Genomic DNA, 27,892 nt, shown 5'->3' on the forward strand with positions numbered 1-27,892 from the left:
CCTCTACACTGTTAATGGTAGAAGAGGATAGACTGAGGAAAAATGCATGATGATTTATTAGATAGATGTTTATTTATTTGTTCATTGACTCTTGAAAATGGCGGCAGAAGTAGGGTGGAACAAGTGGAGTAGCTACATTGTGTGGAGTGTATCAGCCACACTCGGGATATGTCCTAAAGATGTAAAGGGGTATATCTTTATTTTGTCATTTTTGAACTGATTATGAAATGTGAATGAAGTGGTGATACATACTCTGTGTGGTTATTACTTGGCTGTCAAATTAAATTTGCTGTCAGTTTTCTTGTTTCTACTCACATAGGACATGGGGATATCTGAACTAGCTCTATTTGTATAGATTGCCACTTCTGCCTGTTTCAACTGTCTATAATGTAAAGTTTACATATCATCAGGCAATGAAACTGAAGAACAGGCCTTTCGGTATGTTCTTGTATTGATGAATGTCATGCATGAACTTACAGCTGCATTGAAAGTTTCACGGAAACATGTCACAATTCTATCACATGATCCAGGCCAGTTCTCCTGTACCACGTGTCTGGGTATGACCTTACATACAACTACAACAAACAGTAGTACCAGAACAGATATAGTTATTAACGCTGTTAATGTTGACAGATGTGATATGCTGTGATAGGTTGCATCACATGAAAGTCTACTCACAAAGTCCCAGGAGCATACATCCAGCTCATCACAAGAGGCAATATGTGTTGTTGCATACCGTTCAAAGCACCATTTCCATATGTCTTGCAATTTGCAGTCACAAGATAAGGGGTTGCCTGAAATACTTAGCCATGTCAACTTGTCATGGTCACGTACTAAACTTCTAGTTACACTTCTCAACTTATTATTGGAAATATCTAATATTTCTAGTTCTTTCAGGCTGTAAAGTAAATTGACTTGCTTTCCAGAAATAGTGTAACTCTTCAGTGGCTGTTTGTTTGAATGATTCTCTAATGTCTCCAGATAATTATTATTCAATTTGAGTTTTTGTAGCATGGTTAAATTTTGAAAAGCAACCACAGGAAGGTGTTTAATGTTACAAAACCCTAGGAATAGGGCACTTAAGTTTGGCGCTGTAAGAATAGGACTATTATTTTGAAATGTTAAATTATTATGCGAGAGGTCCATGATTCTCAGATTAGTATTGTTAAGAAACATATGAGATTCCAAAGAACTTACACTGTTATAACTGATATTAAAATGGTAAAGTTTGTTATTGTTACGGAACATATTACTATCAAGATGTGTGATTTTGTTTTCACTAAGATCCAGTTTCTGTAACATGAGAATACTCTTGAATATATTTGGGTTAAGGGATCTTATCTCATTGTTATTGAGGTATAATTCCTGCAGATGTAAATTCTTCGTGAAGGTATCAGGATGGAGTGAACTGATTTTATTATTGCTTAAATCCAAATACCTCAAATCGGTGTTCATCAGTGTGTCTGAATGTAGATAGGTGAGTTTGTTGTGGCTGAAATTGAGCGTCCTCAGCTTGTTGTTATTAATGAACGTGGTAGGATGTAGGGAATTTATTGCATTACTCCCAACAAGGAGGTTCCCAATGCGCGTTGTATTTTTGAAAGTATTAGGATGAAGGTATGTGATTCTGTTTCTGCTTATATCAATAGTCAGCAAATAATTGTTATTACTGAATGTATCTGGATGAAGATATGCAAGTCTATTTTGACTGAGGTCCAATGCCCGGATGCCATTATTTCCATCGAATGTACTTGCTTGTAAGTAACTAATGTTATTGTTACTAAGGTACAGGTTTGTTAGTCTGGAATTGTTTTTGAATGTGCTAGGGAGAATTTCATTGATGATGTTGTTATCTATATAGACAGATCGAAGTGCAGTAATATTGCTGAATGTATCAGGTTGGAGGAAAGTGATCCTATTGTTGGAGAGATGCAAAGAATTGAGTTTGGAGTTGTATCTGAATGTATCTGGGTGAACAGAGCTTATTGAGTTGTTATTCATGGTTAGGTAGAGTAAATTTGTATTGTTTGTAAATGTGTCAGGATGGATGGAGTCAATCTCATTGTTACTTAGAAAGAGGTACTTAAGGTTGGGGTTATTTTTGAAAGTGCTGTGATGAACAGACCTAATTCTGTTGTCGTTCATGTGCAGGTTCTCCAGCTTGCTGGTCATTATGAATGTGTTAGCATTAAGTGAGGTGAGTCTGTTGTTGGTGATATCTACAGTCTTCAGATATTTGTTGGTTTCAAATGTGTTGGAAGGCAAAGAGGAGAGAATGTTGTAACTCAGAAATAAATTGCTGAGATTGGTGTACCTGAATGTGTCTTGATGGAGTTCGCTGATCATGTTATGACTGATATACAGGTATGAGACTTTCAAATTGTTCTTAAATATCTCATGATGAATCTGTGAAAATGCATTCTTACTCAAGTCAAGCTTCCAGAGATTTCTGTTATTCTTGAAAGTTTTTTCACTAAGAATTGATATTCTGTTGTTACTAATATTGAGGTACAATAATTCAAAATTACTGGCAAAAGTGTTGTAGTTAATTTCACTGAGGAGGTTGCTACTTATGTTAATGCTGATAAGTTCTGTGTTATACTTGAATGTATCAGGGTGAATTGATTTCACCCAGTTGTTCCCTATGTTGAAATATTTGAGTTTCTTGGTATTCATCAATGTGTTAATGTGAATATGACCGATGGAGTTTTCGCCAACATCCAACCGAACAAGGCTGAATGTCTCCCTGAAAGTATTAGGATGAAGGTCAGTTAGTTTGTTATTCTGCAACCTGAGTTCATTCAATTTATGGAGACCTTGGAATGCTTCCTCTTCTATTGTCATCAGTCCATTACTGCTGAGATCGATACGATTCAGTTCTCCCAACCTCATCTTTAAGAACTCGTTGTTTCTAACTGCAGTGATATTGTTGTAAGAAACAATTAGAATTGTGATGCTGTGTTCGAGACCGAGAGGAATACCAGTCAATGAAGCATTGGAACAGTTGGTGCCATTTACATACTGCCCCCTGGAACTGTTCCATGTGAAGACGTCACATCTGCAGACTGATGGACATGCAGCCAGTGGACTAGCTGTTGCCAGAAGGGTGGCAGTTACCAGTGGCCACAGCCTTGTAGTCGGCATCAGAACCTGGACATGAATTATAAAAGGGTACAGTACTAACATATTTTAATGAATGTGTGCACACCCCCACACACATACACAAACAAAAACAAAAAATGCAGACTCCTGCCTGCCTCAGTTGAACAGGAATTCACAAGTCATTTATATTCGTGAGTTTCAAGGCCCTTTCTTTGAAAAGCGGTGAAACTGTCTGTGGTAAACAAAACAAAACACAAATAGCCTGCTAACTAACTGCATGAAGTAAAATCCTTCTTGAGAGCTAAGAGTTGTTCAGTTAGTCAACAAATTTCAAGCATTTTATGGAACCTGAAGGTTCCTTGGTGTTTGTAAGAGCCCATGACTGGTCATCGTCTTGAACCAGATGAATCCAGCCCATGTTACATCCTATTTCTTTAAGATGCATATTAATATTATCTCCCATCTATGCCTAAATCTTCCATGTGGTCTCTTCCGTTTTAGTTTTCTGACTTAAATTTGGTATCCATTTGTAATAATTGCATTAAAATAAATATATATTAATAAACCTATCAGAACAGCTTCAAATGTATTAATACATTGAAATTTACATATTTTGCCTATCTGCAACACACTGTGTACATCTTTGTACATTACATACCGGTAAGTATGAAAGAACTCAGAAAAAAATTACCAGAAATGATGACCATTTCATACGTTATTACAAACACACACTCTCTCTCACTCACTCACTCTCTTACTCCCCCCTCTCTCTCCAACCCCCAACCCCCCACACACACACACACAAACACACACTCAATCCAGACTTCAGTGTCATAATGGCCACACCAGATTTTATGAAAATCGGAACAGCTGGCCTCGATTTATTTTTTGCATACTGACAACACGGATGATGACGTTCGTCGTCACGGAGGATCGTGGGTAATGATATCTTGAGTATCATCCTTCCATATCAATTTTGAGCATCCGTCACATTGCTGGTACCCAGTGCGGGGAATTTAAAAAACACGAGTTTGGAGCTTCCTCCGTACCAAATTTTATTAAAATCCGGTATTTAGTGTGATCAGCTTCGAAATAGTACACTTTCGACTAAAATACCGAGTTACGTTTGTCTCTGCGATGAATTAACATGACCAGAATCCCGATTCTACGCATTCCTCTTTGAGATGAGCTTTCCATCGTTGCTTGTGAGTGAATCAGGTCCTACACGTCTTGTAGCATGTTAATATAACCAGAATTCGAGTTGTACAATTCATCTTGACGAATATGGACACAATATGCATATACACATGTTAACCTGTTCGGCGCAGCTATATTACCTGGCCTATAAAAATCTTTACAGCTTCTGATGTGGACAGCGAAATGCGACGTGAACAATCCAACAGTTTGCGGGCGACTGGAGCGGTGAGTCAGCAATCAAAGTCACTCGAAGCAAAGCTTTAACACGTTAATGACGGCCATTATCAAATCTGCCTCCAATTGAAGCCAGTATTCGCATATTTCATCTTCACGCATCTGTTCAGAGTTGCATAAACCTAACATTTATTCTTCCTTTGCTTCTTCAAGTAAAAGCACTTTGTATGTATTGTGTATAATTCGTGTTAGCATTAATTTCCTTCAGAATATCAAATAAATACCCCAATCTCTTTCATCTCCGTTTGTATATTCCCCAGAAAATCTCCCATTAGCAAACCATACTAGACGTCTTCTTCAAATAAGACTTGAAGCTTACACGGCGATTGAATTTAACAAGGCTTCAGGCAACAAGCCGTGTCGGTTGTTGACAAAAACGCAAAGATTCAGAGACCATCTCCTTCGTAAAGTTTTCAATGAGCTTTTGTCTTGACAAACATTTGCATTTCCTAATTTTTGTTTGCAAAACTGATCAGGTTTTTTCTTTCGGATTAATATCTGGAGTTAGTGGAGGCATTTCCAGCGAATCACGAGCATTATATAAAAGCCATACTCTTGTTATACGGGCTGCGTATTTGGGGTCATTATCTTGTTGAAGCAAATATGGATCTTGGATCCCTAATTTACGAACACGCTTCTTTAAATTACCCCCCGCAATTTGTTCACATATCCTTTTGAGTTCATAATCCCTTCAACAATTGCAAGTTCTCCCACCTGCGTAGCTCATTTAGTCCTAAACCGTTGCATGACCACCTCCATGTTTGACTGTTGGTATAATATTATTTTGATCCATTTCTCTTTTGTCTTTTCCAAACGAACTGAGGACCATCGGAGCCAAATATGTTGAACTTACTCATCAGAGAATAAAACTGTTTTGCAGAAGTCGCTAGGCTTGGTCACATAAGCGCTTTTCCTTTGTAACCACCTTAATGGAGGTGATTTCTAATGGTCTGAAGGCTGACATGTTTACCTCTTGTAGCGAGGTCTTCTGCCAGTTTTCGAGCACTTGTTTTGGGGTTTCTAGACATCTGTTGAACAAGAGTCTGAAGATCTCTTGTAGACAGCACTCTGAATCGGCCCAATCGCTTTTTTGATCGAATTGGTTGACTTAAAATTTTTAATTACGCATTGGACTGTAGCAAATGATAAATTAAGGAGGGTTCCAATTTTCCGGTAAATTAAACCGTGTTTAAATAACAAATCCATCCGATCGTTGCAAACAAGAGAGTTTGCTTTTGCCATCAATATTAACAGCCAATATGCTTGCAACTATTGTCTGCGAGCCACGAGAGTAGACCTGTCATCTTTGAGGGAGGTGGGGTAGAATTCTGTGCTACTAGCGGACCGAAAAACACCCACTTTCCCCCCTTCCACACAAGCAACGGCTGACAAGGCCATGTCTAGGCAAGGAATCAAAGGCAAATGTTTGATATGTTTAGGTGTTAGTATTTACTAGCATTCAGGTAGGAAAGCGTAGAGTTTGTAAACATAATCTAGTACATGAAAACTTTTTTTACGTTGAACTTAGGATATTTTTCTGTTCACTGCAAACTGTGTCTTGTTTAACATTTTTGAACTACTACTACTACTACTTCTTCTACTTCTACTGCTTCTTCTTCTTGTGCATGGCCTCCTCAGTTCTCCTCTTCCATTCTGTCCGAGGCTTTGATTGAGGTTTCGAAACATCTTCCTTTTTACGGTGCAAAGTTGTTAGCCATGCGACCAACCCCCAACCTGGAGCACCAGGGTACCTGTCTTATGCTATGTCTACACTCGTGCGCTTTCGTTTTCAACTTTCAATTCAACTTACGCTTCAACATTCAATTCAACTTTCGTTTAGGGCATGCCTTTGTTGAATGTGTCAAAGGCATGCCCCTAGCTGTCCACACTATGCTGCCATTTGTCAGGCAATTCTTCTGAACAGGAGAGAGGAACATGGCAGACGCAACTTTACTTACTGGCATAAGTGCAGCATATTTAGTTATCGCAGGTGAAAGAAAAAGAAAAGAGCAACGGCGGCGACGCATATGGATGAAGGATTATTTAAAGAAACGGAATTTTAGAATTCTGAAGGATTTGGAAGTCGATGAAGAGGTTCTATTTAGAAACTTTACACGAAGGTCCAGAGCAAACTTCAACACACTTTTGGATATAGTCGCACTGAAAATCGCAAAAAGGAACACTCACTTCAGAGAAGCGATACCTGTTTCGATCAAGTTAGCTATAACGCTGAGATTTTTAGCTACCGGTGATTCGTTTGCGTCCTTAATGTATTTGTTTAAAGTTTCCAAGCAATTCGTTTCAGCAATGCTTCGTTACTTTCCTTAGGTGTTATCGGCTCTGTAATGAACAGCAGAGACTTATAGGCAAACCACGCGGAGGAGTAGTTATCTTCAGCGCCCGAACCACTTTTTCTTTTAAACACTTTTTGGCGTTCCTTAGAAAAGTATGAACGCAAACATTTTATTTTGTTTTTCACACTCTTCACGTCGATGTTTAACTTGCTGCTCATCTCAGTCAAAGCATCGCTACGTTTTGTTTTATTAGTGTAATCTCGATGGTTGTGGTCCCATAACAGTTGAAACGACCTGTAAATGTCGATAAACAACAAAGTTTCTTCTTCCGAAGACGCCATCTTGAGAAGCGAGACGCACGGCGTGTTGAACCAAAACCCACTCGGGCTGGGAACACGTGCAATGAGGCATGCGCTGCTAAAACTGCTGCCGTTCAACTCTCTTCAGGCATGCGTAGACGCATGCGTTACGTGCGCTATTGCTTGCGCTATAACGCATGCCATTGACGAACGTAAAAGCGCACGAGTGTAGACATAGCTTTAGTCTGACCTCTTCCCCTCATAAAATTAAAGTAGGAAGTTCCGACTGAGGTATTGGTCAGTTTAGGTACGTTGACTGACGGCGTCTCACTGAAATGTCACAGCGGAAATATTTTTATAACTTTGTCTGGATACAGGTGTATTTTGTTGGTGGTGGTATATTTGCATCTTACTGTTGGTACTGACCAGGTTATTTGCGTTGTTGAGTAAATAGTGAAATTAAATGTTCGTTATTGTCTAAAAAGGGAGTACGGTAATACGTAATTGGTTGTTTACTTGGTTTATGTTTCCTCATTGCCCCTAATTGAACTGCTTGTTCTGTCAAGCTTCGGGTATTTTTCCTGATCTGTTCTTTGGAAAGTGGTGGAGGCGTCATTTAAGGCTGTTATCTATACGCACATATGACGTAAGTCAGGAGACTTGTTACTGAAACAACCTTTACAATAATTGTTTGAATTTATAGTTTTAAGTGTATAATACAGTTCATACACCGTATAAGGTAATTATTGAAGATGGTTTACCCTTTCTTTATTGTGATTTTAGGTTAGTCTGATTTGCTCGCTGAATCCGAAGGATTTTTAACCCCCTCTCCAACACCCACAGCAAGAGTGCTGAAAGAAGTAAACAGAAAAGGAGAGGTTGTGTGTGGTTCAAGAACAAGAAGCTTGGAAATTAAAATGGAAGAACTTCTTTGTAACAAACCAGACATTGAAAGGTAATTTTTTTACAAATATTGGCAGTAATACCAAATAGTCAGTTTCATATATACTGCAGCACTTTTCTTTGTGATATTTATTATGTAAGTGAATGTATTGTAATTAGGATTTTAGGTTTTCATGGCAGTGAGTGTGAAGATTAGTCTTCTGGGTACATGGTGCAACAACCCAGAAGACAGTAATCTTTGTATTTGCTACCCAATTATTTCATAATTTGAAAACATTTGGAATTCTTAGTGTTGGACCAGAACTGATAAAGGTTATCTGAAGAAGATAAGCTTTCAGTTAGTAAAATTACAATGCTGATATCTGCAATAGAATCCAGTATTGAAGTGTGTGTCAGTGGAACTCCAGGAAATACAGTTTGTGAGTTATTATATTTTCTGTATGGTTAGCTTCGGAAGTTTCTTAATAGAACTGCTAAGTTTATTGACTTCATGGTAACAGTGGAGTATTGATATAGTACTAATTTTAATAAAGTTACAGTTCTTCTGTTTCTGTCTGGAGTTCTTATTACAGCAGTGATTGTTAATCTTTGAGGTGTGAATGACACTGTTCCAACAATATATTGAAAACTAGTTGAGGCATTTTCCTTCCAGATTTTCCCATTCTGCTTAATACAGGATTAAATTGTAGGATTTGAGGTTTTCACAGTGGTGAGTCTGAAGATGGCTGTCTTCTGGGTTGTTGCAACGTTTAATCTGGTAGAAGTTTACTGACGTTTCAGATGTCCTTGCTGCCTCCATCATCAGGGTGATACTGGAGGCAGCAGGAACCTCTGAAACATCAGTAAACTTCTACCAGACTACATGGCTCAACAACCCAGAAGATAGCCATCTTCTACAAGATTAAAGCTGACAATTGTAACAGGTGATGGGGGTCCATGTTATTTGCTAAGAGGCAGGCTTATAGAAGGTGTCCCAAAAAGTTGTATACACAGCAGCAACTTTGGTGGCCATTTGTCAGTCAGTTGCTCATTGTTGTCAGCTGTGCCACAAAGCTATGGTCATTTTGAACACCTATGCTAGATTTGCTAATTCAGTACGTGCCATTATTTAAGTATGTAATGATTTAGTTTGTTAAAATTTCTTTATTTCATTCACTGAATGTGTTATACATCTTTTTGGGAAACTTTAATATACCATAAGGTAAACAGCTTTCAGATTTATTCTTTAACCCTTTGAAACCAAAGCTCAACTAAATAATATTTAAAGGTTCACTTTCTGCTGCAAAGAAAGCACAACAATTATTCATTACAAAGATTGGTTGGTTATTGCCATTTAGGGAAATAAAACAGTTTACAGTGTGAATCATACAAAACCCACTTATACACTGTGGTCAAAATGCAGAGTTATGTATTGTTGAAGTAGGTGGTACATAGTTACCACTGGGCTTTAAAGGGAACAAATAACATGTATTTGTTCATACCATGAAGACTGAGTGAGATCATGGTACCAGTAAAAAAATGCACACCAAGTGGTTTCTTTGTTTGCTTAATTCTTATTACATTTACTTGGGCATTATAAGCCTTTGGTGAGATACTTAGCTTGATTGGAGCATCTTTGACAGTATAGATATACAGCAAGTGCTATAGGGAAGAGTGATGGTGGTTGTCAGCTGCAGGAGCAGTGGTGGCAGTTGTTGCGTAAGAAGTATTTCGCCATGAGTGTTGAATATAATTTTAGAGTGTGGCGTACAGAAATTAAGTTGGCATTGAATGATAGATGATACCATGAATGATTATGACTTGCCCATGTTACACGTCCTTTATTAATGGTCTTATTGTTTCAGATGGAAGAGGAAAGAAAAATTCTTTCAGCAGTAACTTGATGATGAAGCAACCATTTTTGTAGAAGAGGACATCTAAGAAGCAGAGTAACAGATGACAAATATTAGACTTTGTTTGAATGAAGGAACAGTGATCTCTTCGTATACAAAGAACTGAAAAGGAAAGAACATCTGATATGTGAGGTGAATTTATTGTGCCTTTCAGTTTACACAAAAATCCCAGAATGACTTCTTTTCAAACACCATCTTCCTCATATGCCGGTTCACAGGAGAATGAAAAAGACATTATAATAATAGATGAAATAAAGAATCAGAACTTATCTGTTGATGGAATACAAAGAGGAAACATTTCAGTGTTTCAGGATGGAGAATCAACTGTGGATAATACCATAAAGGTTATTAGTCAAATAAGCACACCTCCTAGAATATCACTGAGTGATGCACAAAGGATAAAAAATGAAGTGAGAATGTTACAGCTAAAACGTGACAAGAAGCGTTGTGCAAAATCTAATGAATATTCATGCACAAGGGATTCTGTTACCAGAGTACTCAATCTGTCAATGCCCACAACTACTTCAGGCATGGTGTCTGGATTATCCACTGTATCCCCAAAAGTTCCAATAGAGAGGAAATCAATTAAAATTGTTCCATTATCAAGGAAGCAGTCAGATGTGGGAGATCAACCTGCATTGTCTTCAGATCATAAAATTTTATTGCCAAGGTCAAAGACCTCACAAAATAAAATTCCAAATAAAGCTAGAATGCCTCCAAGAATAGATTCAAATGTAATAAGGCAGTGTGGATTGCCCTTGGAACACACTCTAGTTTCACCATCTAAAATGAGTATAGGAAAGACAAATGTGAGGAAGGACAATGAATTAATTAAAGCTTCAGAGAATAATGGCTTGCATATGAAGAAGGGGAATGATAGCCCATTGCATCTGAGAGAAGAGTCTGTAGAATGTTGTTTTTCAAAGCGTAGTGGAGTTCCCTTGACTTCGGTATCAGACAAACAAGTTTCAGTCCTGTCTGAGAATATGCATAGTTCTGTAGATGGAGGAAAGGCAACAGACCATAAAGCACCGCCTTCATCAGGTACAGAATTGGAACTTGATGTGAATAAACTACATTATTATGTTTCATTACTGTTCTCTGATACTGAGAGAAAACAAAATGATGCTTGCAGCCTCTCATCAGACAAAGGAAAGAAAACAAAATTGGTTTCCAAAAATAAGAATGTGTTAGTACATAATCCAGATGTAGTGTCTGAAATTAGGCAAAGCTCTTCTGCTGGTAACTCTGTTGCTTGTAAAGAAAGCTTATCTACTACACATGCGCATGAACAAGAACAGAGCGTACACATTTCAGTATGTTCACGTGTTGAGAGTAAAGGTAAAGGAACTTGTGGATCACCAGATTTCAAGGAAAAGGAAACATCAGATCACACTGCCAGAAGCAATAATGTATCTGATGTCCATAAATCCAGAGTATCTGGATCTCTGTGTGGTGGTTCAGTTACTTCTTCAGGGAGTACAGCTACTGTACATGCACAGAGCCCTACATTTCTGTCTAATTCTTTAGGAAACAAATGTATGAAACGTGCTAAAACCATCGGTGAGCTACAGATAACTCATCCTCAGTCACAAAGTGTTAAATTATCACATGAACTCTCTCAGCATCCCAGTAAATTCTGTGTGGTGAAGCGTAACAGTTTTGAGATACTGATGAGTGCGCAGAAATCTCTACCAAAAAAATCACCAACAAAGAGACTGTGCAACAGTTCACCCATAAAATATATGAAAAAGAACCGGTCACTATGTAACCTGAGGTACAGAGCTGTATCTCCAAATAAACCTAAGGCATGTAAATCACTGAAATTTGACAACTGCAGTACTGAGGCAAAGTCAAGATGTGTTGCAGCAACAGATCCAGAAAATCAGGGCTCGGTATCTGAATTCTACTCAAATGAATACGTTGGCTATTTTGAGAGTATAGTAGCTGAAGTTTTGAAAGACAGAGACTTGTTAACACTTCTTAGTGAGGAGGAAGTTATGACGGTAACCAACTTTTGGAAGTTAGAGAACCAAGTGAAGGAACTTTATGTGAGAATGCTGAGCAGAAAATATACCTGGCACCGTGTGTCTGATATAAAATATGATCATATTAATGTGCCTGCAGCTTTCATTGAACTTGAAGTATCTGGCTTTGTAACATCAGGTATGTATAATGTCTCCATCCAAGGTCCACAGAGTTCTAATACCTGTGATTCCTTCCAGTTCTTTATGTGTAATTTAAAGTGAGCCAGAATAGCTTACTTGCTGACATAACAAGCTGGACAGGTAGGATTCAATTTTCAGCAGGGAACAGATATTTTTCTTTTATCCACCAATCCAGTCTGGCTATGGGGCTCACTTGGTCCCAATCTGATGGACTGTGAATGTGACTACTCACCTGAGTATAGTGCTAAGGTATACCTTGGGTGTAATGAATGTGTGTTAATAAATGCTGTCAAATTTTTAATTTATATACTATATAGGATTTGTTTCGTCTCTACCGATTCATTTGTTTCTCAGAAACTGATTGTTGAGAGTACATTAGTATCAAATAGAGGACTTTTACTTTGTTTCTTTTGTACAAACTGATCAATAAATGTAATGTATAGCCTGTGATATGTGTTATATTTGCTGATGCTCTTTCTGTATTTAAAATAATTGCAGATTATAGTTCTGAACAGTTAGAAGTTCTTCTGAATTTGCTGAAAGTTCCAGAACTAAGATCATTATGCCGGACTTTCCGAATTTCGTCAGCTACACGACCGAAGCCAGAAATGATACAAGCTCTGTTACAATATGGGAGAACTCAACATACCATAAGTGGAATTCAAGGGAGTGACTCTGCATCTCTTATTAAAAGCAGGTATACAGTTGTGTACCCAACTGCTAAGCATCAGTTGAGAACATAAGTTACAAAATCAGTGAAGCAAAATTGTGTGTACCAAGTCTTTAATAATTCTTATGGATTTTTGTAACAGCATGTCTTGCCAACTATCATTCTATACTTTTTCTAGAATAATACCTAAAATTAGACTCAAGGTGTTTAATGATTTGTTCTCTGGATTTACTGTTTATGATATGTGTCACCTGTCTCAGTATTTGTTAACATTTCTTTGTTTATGCGCATCCCAGTAGTAAACATAACCACCAATTGTAGCTTCCTCTTTTCTCTCCTTCCCCCAACCATTTAATGGCTTTTCATTGTCTGTTATTAAATAACTTTCTTGTAGCAGAACTTGCCACTGGCCGTGATCCTGAGCCAACTCCATCCATTTGCCATCCTCACAGCCCACCTCCCTAAGATCCATCTTGATATTATCCTCCTGTCTCCTTCTTGGTCTGCCCATTGGTTGTTTTCCAGAAGGATTTCCCACCAAAATTCTGTATGCACCCATTACCAACCCCTTGCGTGATACACGTCCGGCCCAAGGGAGCCTCCTAGATTTCACTATCCTCACGATGCTAGGTGACCCTTGCAATTCATGCAGCTCCTCTTTATGTAATATTCTAAATTCCCCATTTATTTTATCCCTCCTAGGTTCATATAGCTTCCTGAGCACCTTGTTTTCAAACACTTGAATCTATGTTCTTCCTTCAAGGTAAGAGACCATGTTTCACAACCATACTAGACAACAGGCAAAATTATTGTTTTATATATCCTGTTCTTCAGTGTTTTATATAGTGAACTGAATAAAAACGATCATTCGCTGAATGTATTCTGCTCTTAATTTCATTATGGACCTTATTTCTATTTGTTATTGTTGTTCCTAGATACTTACATTTTGAAACATTTTCAAATGATGTGTTACTTATAATTATGTTCTGCCATTGTTGATCCCATATTACGCCCATGTATTTAGTTTTGTATAAATTTAGTTCTAGGCCTATTTCCTTACTAGCCTGTAGGAGAGTTTCTGCATTCTTGGTTATAATACCCACACTTATCCCCCAGCAAATTGATATCAGCAGCATAAGTAAGCACTTGGTGCAGAAAATTCAATTTGTGCCCATCCTGATTCCCTCTGGTTTTCCTGATGACATGCTCTAGAGCAAAATTAGAAAGTACTGGGGATAAAGCATCCCCCTGTTATAGGCCATTGTGCTCTGGGAAGGGATCTGACAGAAGGTTACCTATATGAACTCTACTAGATACCCAATTAACATAAATTTCTTTGGTGTTCCAAACTCAATCAAAATGCCATACATTATCTCCCTTCTGAGTCATACGCCTTCCTAAAGTCCACAAATAGTTGGTGTACTGACCCATTATGCTCCCGCTTTTTCTCTATTATTTGCAAAGGTCTGGTCAATAGTTGACCTGTTACGGTGGAATCCACATTGATCATCCCTGATAATTTCATTCATAAATGATGTTAACCGTGCCAGAAGAATATTTGATAAAATATTGTATGACGTTGACAGAAGAGAGATACCTAGGAAGTTACTGGACTCAGTTATCTCCAGTTTTGTAGATAGGGACAACGATTGATTCCTTCCTCTGCTGTGGTATTACTTCCTGCTTATATATCTCTGAGTGCAGTGTTCTACCACCTGCATGGATTAGTTCCGCTGGACCGTCTGTCATTGCAAAGCAAAAACAGTAATTGTGGTTACTGTTTGTTATTGTTGTTCATCTCTTTATTCTACCTCTGTTTATACTTACATGCCATTGTTTTTTTCAGGTTGAGGGAAGCACTAGGCCACTGTATCAAACTGTGTACAAGGGACAGGGAGGGATTCTTCCGTATTATGCTTCTGTTCTCGCTACCTCATCAGTATGATGAGGAAGATCGACAGTGCTCAAAGCAACTTCTCTTGATGAATTGTGTTAAGACAAGAACAGTAGAATTTCCTACTTACATAATTCATAAAACCATACCAATTTTTACTGCTAGAAATGATTTGATTAGGTATGCATATTATTGACTAAATGTTAAATTTTCGTAACCTTCTATAAAAGGCTTTCAGTAATGTATGATCTTGAGCTTTCACGGCAACTATGTACAATAAAATCTTCTCGGGCTATCAGCCGCATCAAGTGGTTAACCACTTGATGCGGCTGATAGCCTGAGAAGTTTTTATTGGCTTTCAGTAGTGTTTGCTATAGAAAGGCACAGTATTGCGCAGGTGACCAAAACAAATACAGACAATGATGCTGTTGAGAAGACCACTTTCTAGGTTTCATCTTCAAAATGGTTGCGAGTGTCCTTTTGCTTTGTCATATTTAAAAAATTTGTACTAAAAGTTTTCAAATGCTCAAAGTAAATACTTTCTGGCTAAAGTGAACCTTTTAGATTGTGGTACTCTGTGTAATGACACTGTGTTCGTGATTACAAGTATTTCTGATGAACTCGCTGCTGCTTATTTGTCTGTGGTTTATATGAAGATTCTAATTAACTAATACTATATCATGTCATTATGTCTGTTTTAAAGTTGGTACTTGTTTTTAGTTCTGATTAGTGAGTTTTTTTATACTGTTTACTTTACAGATTTCAGGAAGCAGGTGAGTTATTGACTGGTTTGATGAAAGCTGTTGCTGATAAAAGTTGGGATGAAGCTCTTAACTATGGGCAGCAAGCTCGAGAACATTTCAAAACAGTGATAGAGGATTCTGCACAAAAGTGAGTTTTTTCTCATTTGTGTGTGTGTGTATGTGTGTGTGTGCGCGCACGCGTGTATGTGCGTGTGTGGGGGGGCGTACATGTACGTACTCAACAGACTGCTGACAAGGGGTGGTTTACTAGATGGGGTGTTGAATATGGTTGCTAATAACATATCACTTAAAAGAGCAAGTGTAGTGTTATGAAATGTCACAGCGGGCCTGAGTTTGAGGCAGATACTTAGGATTGACCTGAGTAAAATGGAAAGGAGATGGGAGTCAGAAATTGGAACATGGAAGATTCCCTATAGGGTAGGTTTATTGAAATTGGTAGCAAGACAGTTAAGAAAGTGTAATCTAGATTTATGGGACTACAGGAGATGAGATTGGACAGGGGTGGCCAGCACACAATTTTACATTTTTCTTTGGAAGCGGAAATCAATTAGAACACATTTTTGACTGTAATAAAAGGTTGAAGTTATTGACCAGCTGAATAACTGTCAGTTTTTGAGAAGGAACTCCATTCAATGAAGTAGTTGTTGTTATTGTTGTGATGGTGGTGTATATCATAATGTTTGTTATCCTCAAAACACATCTTGTCTTGGAAGAAATATTTGTTTTATACATGTGTATACCATCACCATAAGCAGTCTTTTATTATAATGAAGTTGTTGCAGCTTTTATTGATCTTGTATAGTGATTATGCCAAAACTTTGCCACTCTTCATGAGAAGATACACTGCTGGATCAACATATGCCTATGCTATGACCAAGGCCATTGGCGCTTTTAAAAAGCACAAAGATCACATGCCTAACGGTGTGATCATACTACAAGAACTACTTTCTCAGCATATATACCTACCTCAGTATCGAGGCAAGTGGTATGAGCAGTTGGCTTTGCTTCTACAAGTACATCTTAAGAATTGTGAACAGGTATGTAGAATACAGAGTCCTTAATTTTAAACTGTAACAGATCAGTGTTCTTCATGGTCCATCAGCCTTTAAAAGAAGAAAAATGCTAGTTTAATGGGAACATTTTAAATGAAAAATATAGCATAGCAAATGTAAGTTTTCCAAGCACATTGGTGTAGTGATAATACTCTAGATTAGTTTTTTGAAGGGACCTAGTTTGAGTCTAATTTTGGCTACTGTACTGACTGAAGTTTTCCATGATTTTCCTTAGGCGGTGACCACCTTCCAAATCCTTCCTCACTTTTCATGATCATCTCCTCATGTAATTTGATGTTATGCAACTCTAAAGTTGATAGTGTGTTGTCAGTTTAATGGAAAGTGCCCATTTACTAAATATTTCTTATTTAAAGCTTTGTTGCTTTATAATTAATGCAAAATGTTCATCATGTTGTTGTACTGTCTGACTGAACCCTGGGGCCGTGCATGTGACTTTGAACATAAAACACTGAAACTGAAGTGGGGTGACATGTGAGCTAGAACCAGAGAAACTCGACTGCAGTAGTATGGAAGGACAGAGGAGAAGTGGACTTTCTGACTAATGGTCACTAATTATCAACATAAGGAAACTTTTGTAATGAATGCAGGAATGCAGTGATGTCAGCCATTGTCCATTTCTACAACACTCACATGGGTAATGTTGAGAAAAGTGATTAGATAGCAAATAGCTAATTAGTCAAAACACTTTGAAGTGGACATTAAAACTGCTCCATGTTAGTTGTTTTGTTTGTCATTTTGTGGTGTCAAGTATTCCCATTGAGATTTCTGACGTATCTTGGTGAGAAATCTGACACTTATAAAAGGAAGACCAGACACTGTAGCTTCCAAAATATATTGTACCATAAATTAAGGCATAACCAACATTGTCCAAGAAAGGGCAACAAATTTATGTTCTTACATGTTTTTTGGCTTGCAGAGAGTGTATGTGAACAGTTTATAATTGTGTGGAGCATGAAGTGGGACTGTCTATCACTGCTTTTAAGAATACCACAAAACATAAATTGTAAGCAACTGTAACAGAACAGCAAGGGTGACAGACCCAGCAGTATTTCTTTCATATGCAGTGGCGGCCCGTCCATAGGAGCTGCAGAGCTGCAGCACCGCCTATAATTTTTAAAAAATTGAAAAATTATTTTTTTGTATTTATATAATTTGTAACACTTTATTTCCTCTATATCATTATTTTAATACTGCCTGTTATATTGTAATTATCCACTGATCGGCTGAACTGACAATAAGTCCATGGGCGAGGAGTGCAAAGCAGAATGGGGCTATCATTCGGCTGCAAGGATTTCAGCGCTGCTAGCCGGTCAAAAGTAGAAAGCGCGGTATCATCATGTGTGTCATGTTTATTGTTAATGAGTGTTCAATAATTCTGTGTGCTGACTATTTTTTGTTCTGATAATGATAATGAGCAAAGGAAGTGTATCGTAGTTACAGCAAATTACTTTTTCTAAATTGTCTTTGAGTGAAAAAGTGATGTAAAAAATCATGGCCGCCCTCTTCCAGACTTACAAATAGTTAAAACATTGTCAAGCACGTATGGGTTTTCTCCTGATGTAAATTTAATTTTCATTTATTTATATTGTTATGTGTTGAAAAACTATTCTGATTTTTCCACCTTGCGCAACACTACCACTGCTCAGACTCACTAGCCGCCACAGTTCATATGTATACAGGGTAATTCAAAAGGTTAGGGCCAAACTGAAGGAGTGTATAGAGTGACTCAGGGAGAACAACTTTCGATTAGGAATCCATGTCCTCCGAAGTTATCTTGAGTCAGTCGAGGCCATTGAAGGTGGGGTAGTCTGATAACATACTGCTGAAATAATCGTACTTTGCTAACCTCCTACTAGCTTAATTTTGTTTTTTATTAATGTACAAGGATTACATTAGCAATCTTACAAACCAAATTATTTTAGCAGTATGTTATCAGACTTCCCTACCTTCAATGGCCTCGACTGACTCAGGATAACTTCGGAGGACATGGATTCCTATTCAAAAGTTGTTCTCTGTCTATTCGCTCCTTCAGTTTGGTCCTAACCTTTTGAATCACTCTGTATATTCTGTTAAGACAGGAAGCATGTCCATCAGATCTAAATGGTATGCCTAATCTGTGAGAAGCTACTAAAGTAGGACAACAGCAAAATGATGTTTATTAATGATATATATGTGTGCAACACAACCACAGGCTTATTATGAATGATGCAACTAAGAGGCAGTGTACTGCATTAATCAAATGACATGCTCGGGTAATGGGCAGTATCATGAGGTAATAAAACAGAATATTACATGATTCAGAGTCTTTGAAATGGAGATTCTCCAGTCATACATCGTCACCTAGTGATGTTTTTGGTTGCAATTTTACATTTATTTTGCAGGCAGCCAAAGTAGTAATTAAAGCAATGAAAGATAATCACTTGAGTGAGGTTGACCAGCATATGCTTTCTTGTCGTGGTACTGTGTTGATGCTCAGCAAAGGACTTGGTAAAGACTTGAAACAGAAGCTTAATGAGAATATAAAGAAACCACTGGAGATTCCACCAAATGTAACAATAAAGGCAAAGTCAATGCAAGGGTAAGTGGAACCAAGCACATGTTATCATTACCAGAGATGAATGCTACCCTTTGTTATAAATGAAACTGTGGGGTTGTGGGAGATAGATTTTAACCAGTTTCCTAATGACCATCCCCCCCCTCTCACCAAATGTGATGCCAAAGGGTAGTATATTATTTTATTAGTTCAGTTTTGTGGCCTTTAAACATAAATAAAGTAATGTAGGTGAGCTATTTCTTAAAATTTCTTTTGACACAAGAACATTTTCTACAAATAACAGCTTTATTATTATCCCTAGTTGTCTTGGGCTCTGCTTAGATGTTGCATAATATGTGGTAGATCAGAATTTTTTTACTTTTGCTCATTATAGAACTTGTTTGTCAACATAGCTGTTTGAATCTGAGTTGCAATTTTGATGTTTGATGCAGAAGTATTACCTTGACCCATAAACAAATGTCTGCCACTAAGAAAAGAGCTATCCCACGACGTACCTTGTAGGTGCTTGGAGGGGGGGGGATAGAGGAGGTATAGCACTTACACATTCTCAGCCTCAGCATTAGATGGGGTGAGTGGTGAGTGTCATGCCTGGCCATGCTTTACCCCTGGGGATAGGACCCCTGGTACCCATTGAACAGGAGGTAATATCTGTCCCCTCCACCAGAGCTATGATGTAACTGTGTTCAGGCCATCCCACATGTGTACCTACCTGGAGCCCATGTTCAAAGCTGAACATGAGCCAGCCAGTTGGGGACTAGTGGGTGGAGTCAAATGCTTGTTTGCGTGCAAGCAGCCAACTGACACAACTGATAGCTAAGGAAGGTTGTATTAATTTTTGTATGTATCTACTTTTCAGAAATGGTCCTGGGCGAAAGCGTGTGTATGTCCAGGAGGATGTATATAAACAAGAAACCACATACTCCTCCATAGAAGAATATGCCATTTTCTACTACAAGTCTAAAGGTTATACAGAAGGTAATTAAATGCTTACCAGTCAATCTGGGCTTCTGTTGATGATGATATATAACCTCAGCAGTTTATTAAAATTTGTAAAATAACTTAAGTAACCTTGAATTGGAGTTTGAAGTTTCTAAACCCCATTCCACATTTTATTACTATAGGCTATATACAATGAAACCCCTATTTACAATTTGCTTGGACAACAGTCATTATGTATCTTAAATTGAGAATGAAACAAATTGCATGACTTGCATGAGATAACTATGTTAGAACAAATTAAATAAAGTACAAGAAAAACAAAAAACAAAACAAAAAGGGATGCGTGTGTACATAACGAGTGTATTATTTCTTGATGACTGCTTTATCGAATATGTCTGATGTAAATTACAGTAGGTTCACAAAACATACCTTTTCAACAACTGACAGTAAAGTTCTCACATGGAAGTTTACAATCAGTTCACAAGCACATTCTGTCATCTCCACGGTTGACTCACAATATAATGCCTCATAAGGCCATGTGGCTTCATCAAGTAGGTGTAGCAGGTAGGAAGTGACTTCAGTGATAGCAAGATGTGAAGAGACTTCAAGTATTCAGACTTGTTGGAGATGACAAATTGTGCGCTAAATCAGGGCAGACAGGGTATTATATAAAGGTATGGCTGGAATCACAAACAATGAATGCAAAATGCAGGAAAACCTTAGATCAGGAAACCTGTGTTTGGGATTTCACTGTAAATTATAATAATTTTAAAATAATTTGTGATTGTGCATGAGTAGTAAAAAATATGAGACATTTGTATGAGAAAACACATTTTTTAACTTCTGACATAATCTGTATATGCAGTTTCCACTAATAGCTTATTACAGTGAAACCTCGATGCATCGTTTTCGGCGGGGGTGGGAAATAAAAACGATGAATGCGGGAAAACGATAGATGCGGGAAAGCATTAAAAATTTAAAAAAAAAACAATGTTTCTCTTTCAAAGTTACTTCTTTTTACCAAAAAAGTCTTTAATGGACAACTGGTTTGTCGAAACTTTACGTTTTAGACCAAACAGAGCACTTTCCACGTTCAAAATGTTTTCCTCGTCACGTTCACTAATATTAAGCGCATAAAAGTACGACTTCACTTTCGCCAATGCAGCGTGTGCTTCGGCAAAACTCGGCAAAGCTTCGGGCTCGCATTCGTCGTCTTCGTCTTCCTCACCACTCCAACCCCCTTTGCGGACAATAACAGGAAGAATGGAAATACTATTACTGCCGAACTCAACGAAACGTAGCTGTAGAAGACCCAGAACCGCTGGAAACAAGATGAACCAGAAGAATGAAAAGTGCCGCCAGCCTTTCCTTTGTACTTGTAATAAAAGCATTTGTGAAGAAATTCACACTGCACATGCCATCTGGCATCGGTGGAACGAAATATGAGTGCACCCTAATTAAAATCGTAAAATTTCTGACAATGCCATTCACTCCAACTATCACCCCTGCACCGCTGACCCTCATTCCAAAAGAATGTGCTGGTTGGGCGACATAACAGGTTACCACTACTGTGTATTCCAAAAACATTGTGCGTCTTTCGGTATTAATTTATCTCAAAACCCAGCATTTTAAATTCTCAGAAACGATCATTGCGGGAAAATTGTGGGCCGGGACTAAGATTTTTGAACGATCGATGCGATAAAACGATAGTTCGAGGAACGATAGAAGCGGGAAAATGTAACATTATTTTTTATGGGATGTATTCGGGACCGAACAAAACGGACGATGCATCCGGGAAAACGATAGTTCCGGGAACGATGGATAGAGGTTTCACTGTATATGTTTTTGCAATGTTAATTTCATACTGCTGTTCATGTATACTGTTGTAAAAGATATACTTTACTTTCTGATACAGTAGAGTCCTGATTATCTGACTGTCGGTTATCTGACATGCAGTAAGTAATTCATAGTGACGGATTGAATTCTATTGAGACCGCAATTGCTTACAAATGGAGGTGACTGTTACAGACATACTGTTGTTCAGGCATTGGCATGAGCTAACCACAAAGTAAAGGAAGGAGGGTCATAAGGAATTACCCATTACTAATTTCTTTAAAAAACTTTCATTTACATATTTACATTATGTTAAATACCGATTTTGTTTGTGAGATTTTTTATTTGATGGCATGTTATATTTTATTCATAATTTAATAATATTATAAATTGAGTAGATATTTGACCTCAGACTTTTTTATTATTCAAAATTTTTGATTATCCATCCATCCTTCAGTCTCATTTAGGTTGGTTAATTGGTACTCTGCTGTGTGCTTAATGTCTTATTTTAACACACACACTACCAGATATTTCACAGCAGGCTGTGATTAAATGTCAGGACTTAAAAATCTTGGGTGGCTTATGCACTGTCTAGGAAGAAATTGTATTTTGCAAATTCTGGGAAAAGATATGAACATTTGACACTAATGTTATCAGACTGCAATGGTGTGGAACCTACAGGATACAAGAGAACTCCACATAGAGCACATAAATATTTATTTTGCTCCACATGTTTTCTTTGAGAAAGTGAAAGAAATGTTACACCTTTCATAGAATTTCAGGTTATGGTGTCATATATAGCAACCTTCACTGGTTGATTATCTCACTCTGTGTTTTTCATGAATTACCAGGATTGTTGAAAAATGGTTGCTCTCTCTTTAGTCAGAGAGCACATTGCAGCAGATAAAATAATATCCCCCTCTGCATTTTTGTTTAGTCTGTTGCATATGATAAAATTAAAGATTCCAACTGGTATAATGAATACTATGATTATAGGTATTATGAAAATTGAAGACACTTCTGCTTTACCTTTGATGTACCTACACTCCTTTTTGTTATCTGAATATTCTGCTGTAAAGGCTGTGCTAGTAGTCTTTTGGCTTCCAAGACTTTTCTTTTATGGAACCCATAAAAACACAAGTGTAAGGCCAAAAGATTAACTGTAAAGTCAATACATCGCCAACACACAGCTGCACAACTGTCTGATGATGTTGTGTAGAGCAATTACAGTGCTAGAGGACGTAAATCTGAGGGAGGCAGAGAGAATGAAAAATATCCACTAGGCATTTTGTAATGTAAAGTTATATAAATGAACCTTCATTCCTCATACCATCTTTCTCTATACAGGGTGATTCTAAAAGGACTTTACAACTTCGAAAGTGTATAGAAATTTAATCAGAAAGCTTACAGAATCAGTTGAGGTGTCATTTTGTAGCAAAACAAATCAAGTTTGACTCACGTTGTGCTGTAATACCGAATTCCGTCACCGCGAGCGCAAGCGGCAGTGCATTTTAAAATGACTACTTTCACAGATATGGAGCGCACTCGCTGTGTGCTGTGGTTTGAAGAAACGAAATCTGCGACAATAGTTCAACGGAATTTTCGCACTCAGTATGGCAAGGATCCTCCCAGTAGACCTACAATTTACTCTTGGCACAAGAATTTTGTTTGGACCTCGTTCTCCAGATTTGACTCCTCTCGATTTTTTCTTATGGGGTTTCATTAAAGATCGTGTGTATGTTCCACCCTTACCTGCCAATCTCACTGAGCTCAAAGTTCGAATCCCTGCCGCAGTTGCATAAGTGACACTGGATATGCTGGATCGTGTTTGGCAAGAAATTGATTTCAGGTGGGACGTCAGCCGTATCACCAATGGCAATCACATAGAACCAAAGTGACTATTTTAGGTAAAACTTGATTTGTTTTGCTACAAAATGATACCTCAACTGATTCTGTAAGCCTTCTGAATAAATTTCTATACACTTTCAAAGTTGTAAAGTCCTTTTAGAATTACCCTGTATTATTTAGGTTGTAATGGGTGGTGTGCTAAAGTGTGGGTTTTTGACACTGAAATGCTTGACTGTTAAATGGGAAACCCCAAGTTGAATGTTTAAGTTTGTTTCCTTTATAAATTTCTTTTTCTGTGTTTCATTTCAGGTATACATGATGAAGGGAGTGTCATAAACAGTCTTTTTGGTTTGATATTTTGGGATGTTATTTATGAACACCCAGTTCCAGACGTATTTCGAACTTCTTACCAGCAAGTACCTCTGGACTTATATTCAGAAGAATTTTATAGAAACAGGAAAGAAGCTGTAGACGAGAAGCTTGAAAGTTTGTGTCATTGTGATATGAAATTTGTGAGCGAGTACGTGGAGAGAATGTTGAAAGAACATGAAGGAAAAGAGTCTATTGTCAACTGGCAAAGATTTCAGAATCTGGAACAGATTGTTGTAAGTTAAATAAGTTCTAATACCTTGTAGTATTTATTATATTGTATTGATCATCATGATAGTTGTTTGGGTTAGTTGAAACATAAGTTTCAGGTAAGAAATTCTGTATGAAAATTACTGTTATCTGGAATGTTATGCTATGCAGTAGATATTGACCATTGTTTAAGAGGAGCTTAATGCCAGTCAGTATTTACCAGACTGTCCAGTGTAGCATCCCATAAAACAGCCATCTTTATACTTATAGCCATGAGAATATGAAATATCCTCTAAATGCTATGTAGTTGACATAAGTAGTCATTACGGCTCTTAATAATGCTTTCATCTACAGAAAGTTCCTGAACCTGTTGGATTTCCAAAGGTCAATATTTTAATGCTGCTTGGGATATGGAACAATCACTTTCTTTACTATTTCGGTGGAAAGTGTTATTTAGAACCACAGAACACCAATTTTGTCTTTGAATTTTTGGGTTAGATCTATCAAGAAAGGTTGATCTAATCCAAAAAGCCTAATGTACTGCACCATTCTGAGTTCAAATGTGTTTACACACCTTTAACAACAACTGTAGTTCATGAAGAATATTCATTTTGGTGTTAAAATTTTGTGTATTATTTGCAGCAATATGTTAGCAGATATATATATTGCTTTTCAGTTGTTTATTTTGGTTCATTGCCAGTTTCATCGTCTTTATTTTTCATAACTAGAGCAACGCGCTCCTTCCGGAGCGCTGTCTCTATCTGATATTCTACTTCTTTACGTCGCTGTTCAGAGGCCAACTGTCAGTCAACTTTCTACGTCCAACTCCACCCTTGTCAATCTTCGATATATTATTCGATAAAGACGTATTGTCTGTTAAAATACTATGAGTAATAACGGAAGGGGATTGTTGAAGGCAATATACCAACACAACAATACAGAGTAAACAAATGACGTAACATTTTTTATTCTATGTTCTTTTCAAATAATAAGAGTGTGACACTTTTACATTTATCGATAAATTTTCTAGATTTTGTAATGTGATTATCGTCGAAGATAAGCCATTCATCGTTATAACGTCACCATGCCTTAAAATGCCCGTCGTTTCCAGTACTGTTAATGTCTACAAATTCGACCGCACTTTGCAATTTCCAATATTTTTCCTACATTAATTGGTTGTTTTGTCTCATTCTCATTATTTAAAATGTGCATACTCCATTTAGAGTTAATCTATTTATTTCCAAAATCATGTACTTTTGATGGTCTGTATGCGTTTGCAATCTCGGAGATAAATTGTGCATAATTGTTGTTGCCGTTGTATTCATTGAATATAATTTCTTTAAGACTTTCGACAAACGTAGTAGATGAATGCAATATGTTTAGTGAGGAAATCAAAAAGCAGTCTGATCCATTGACGTTCTCCAGTTTCAAATGTTTGATAGTTGGTACAATTTCACGTGTAATAGTCGTTTCATTCTGCTTCACTCTCCATATAGGTTGTTCATTCTCTTCCTGAGTTTTTTTCCCCCCTTCAACTTTTAAACGTTTAACAACATGTTCAACTGTTTCACTTTTAATTCAAGTTTTTGCTTTCGTTCTTTTCTTTTATTGTCTTCTGTTCTCCCGTCTGTCATACTCTGTTCATTCCATATTTATCTATAGACAACGTTTTTAATGAGATTATTTTCTCGTCCCTTTTTTAGATAAACAAATATACAATTGTCGCTTGGTGCACATGAAAATGCGACATAGATTTGTCCATGTGCGAAAGCATCCTGTTCCAAATAAATGCCAATTCGTTTGAACGTTTGGCCTTGAGCTTTGTTGATAGTGATTACGAAGGCAAGCGTTACGGGGAATTAGCGTCTCCACATGGTAAATAGATATTTGCTGTCACGGTATAGTTTTATACATGGAATGAAAACAATTTCCCTGGAATGATCTCCCGTTATGACCATACATTGAAGGAGGTTGTTGGTCATCTGCTCTACTAATAAACGTGTTCCGTTAACTAATCCTTCACAAATGCTTAAGTTACGTATCAACATGACAATAGCGTTCTTACGTAGTCGCAAAGTATTGAGGGGGGGGGGCAATGATCGTGGTCACAAAGTGTTCAAGTATTCGGGTGTCACCATTTCACTGAACTTTTCTTTGTCCGAGTCTTCGACACCATCAGTGCTCGAGTAGATTCGCTCAAGCTTTTCGTCTAGTAAGTCAACAACTCTCTCATTTATTTCGTCGACGTCACAATTTCTTGCAGCAAGGATTGCGGTAGTTTTGAGCATTTCAATGTCATTGTTTCTTATGATATCTCCGCAAATCTTTTCGACTAAATCGTCCGTACAAACCATGTTTTCAGGCACTTCTATCATGTCCTCATGATCGTTGAGGCGTCCTTCGCCGAGGTCAAGTAAGAATTTAGTCCATTTTATAGCTTGAGGTGTGGCACGCATGTTTGCAGACAGTGATGTGACCTTAAAATGTTTCCATAAAGGCGAATATTTTATTGTTGAATACAGTGTTGATGTTTTGTTTTAATTACGTAAGACAGGTAAAATCTGTCTAAAGTCTCCACTGAGCAACATAACTTTATCTCCGAAGGGTAAGTTACAACGTGTGAAGTCTCACAAAGTTCTATCAAGTATATCCATACAATACCGTTGTGCCATTGGTGCTTCGTCCCAAATAAATACGTCTGTGTCTATCAATTCTTTTCCTCTGTTATCCGTTATCGAAATGTTCGTGTTAGAGTGAGGCAAAACAGGAACGGGTAGCCCGGCTACTGTGTGGACAGTGTTTCCTTTAGGCAACAAACTTGCTGCGATACCTGTATAAGCCATCGTAGTGACTTTCTTTTGTCGTCCTACTAACAAATGGTACAATGTCTTGTATGTGTAAGTTTTACTGCATCCTCCTGGACCATCAATGTAGAAGTATGGGTTTTTGACAGTTTTTTTTCCTTCTATATGATTAAGTATTATGTCAACGATTTCCTTTTGTTTCTCGTTCAATGATTTGTACATTTCTTCGCCAAGTCCAATGTGTTCCTCAACAGTTAATTCTTTGTTATTTACTGTCTGTAATTTTTTAATTTCCTGAGGCAGTGTTGGAAAGTCTTTCAAACTTTTTCCTTCAATAATTAACAATTCATTAATGTTTGCATGAGCTTTGTCACGTGCGTCAGAGTCCGAACGTTTATCTTGTTTTTTTAAAGTCTTGCGCCATTATATCGATGAAATCATTGAAAAGCTCTTCGGGGTGCAATGGGTGACAATGGATTAGAATCTGAACAAACAAAACACTTAGCTGATAAGGCATTTGGTAGATCGCACCTTCTTGCATGCAACGTTTCCATTCAGCGTCATCTTTGATCAGTCCACGTGCTAAACAGGCTTCTGTGAATGTTTGATAAGTGACAGTGTCGTAAGTCTTTAAGTCCTCATAGTTTTCTGCGCCTTTCACATTCATCAAAAGAACATGTAGATGGAATGTTTCTTGATCTCTAGGGCTTACACCATAAACGCGTCCGATTGTGTGTTTGTGTGATTGCATTCTCATTATCTTTTGGAAAAGATGCCGCATTCATGTGGTAATAAATTTGGCCATGCGATTTAAAACAATAAGTCCCTGATCGACTAATTCCGAA

The 27,892-nt window shown here is 37.6% G+C and overlaps 2 protein-coding genes across 5 annotated transcripts in view; one reads left to right on the forward strand and one right to left on the reverse strand.

Annotated features, from left to right (window-relative positions):
- Positions 1 to 53: 53 nt before the first annotated feature.
- On the reverse strand, positions 54 to 7,222 carry LOC110837364 (uncharacterized). Its single transcript, XM_087343627.1, has 2 exons — positions 4,440 to 7,222; positions 54 to 3,150 (listed from the first exon to the last, which is right to left on the reverse strand). The coding sequence occupies exon 2, from the start codon at positions 3,142 to 3,144 to the stop codon at positions 397 to 399; it is 2,748 nt and encodes a 915-aa protein (XP_087199753.1). The 5' UTR covers positions 3,145 to 3,150; positions 4,440 to 7,222; the 3' UTR covers positions 54 to 396.
- A 123-nt stretch (positions 7,223 to 7,345) lies between these two features.
- LOC110837428 (fanconi-associated nuclease 1) overlaps positions 7,346 to 27,892 on the forward strand; it is a 32,566-nt gene continuing 12,019 nt past the window's right edge. Inside the window, exons 1-10 of one of the 4 annotated variants that reach the window (XM_087343621.1) lie at positions 7,346 to 7,433; positions 7,910 to 8,081; positions 9,874 to 12,087; positions 12,588 to 12,786; positions 14,606 to 14,833; positions 15,413 to 15,544; positions 16,220 to 16,454; positions 18,872 to 19,068; positions 19,901 to 20,019; positions 23,974 to 24,269. In XM_087343621.1, coding sequence (XP_087199747.1) covers positions 10,095 to 12,087; positions 12,588 to 12,786; positions 14,606 to 14,833; positions 15,413 to 15,544; positions 16,220 to 16,454; positions 18,872 to 19,068; positions 19,901 to 20,019; positions 23,974 to 24,269 — 3,399 coding nt within the window. In that variant the 5' untranslated portion in view covers positions 7,346 to 7,433; positions 7,910 to 8,081; positions 9,874 to 10,094. Of the gene's footprint in view, positions 7,434 to 7,460; positions 7,773 to 7,909; positions 8,082 to 9,873; positions 12,088 to 12,587; positions 12,787 to 14,605; positions 14,834 to 15,412; positions 15,545 to 16,219; positions 16,455 to 18,871; positions 19,069 to 19,900; positions 20,020 to 23,973; positions 24,270 to 27,892 lie in introns of those variants that run through there. The other 3 variants (XM_022079547.2, XM_022079540.2, XM_087343622.1) reach the window with 3 other exon arrangements.

Source organism: Zootermopsis nevadensis, unplaced genomic scaffold (assembly GCF_977971745.1).
Source record: "Zootermopsis nevadensis isolate Lab colony 2312 unplaced genomic scaffold, Znev_1.0 Znev_ptg000006l, whole genome shotgun sequence".
Taxonomy (NCBI): Eukaryota; Metazoa; Arthropoda; class Insecta; order Blattodea; family Termopsidae; genus Zootermopsis; species Zootermopsis nevadensis.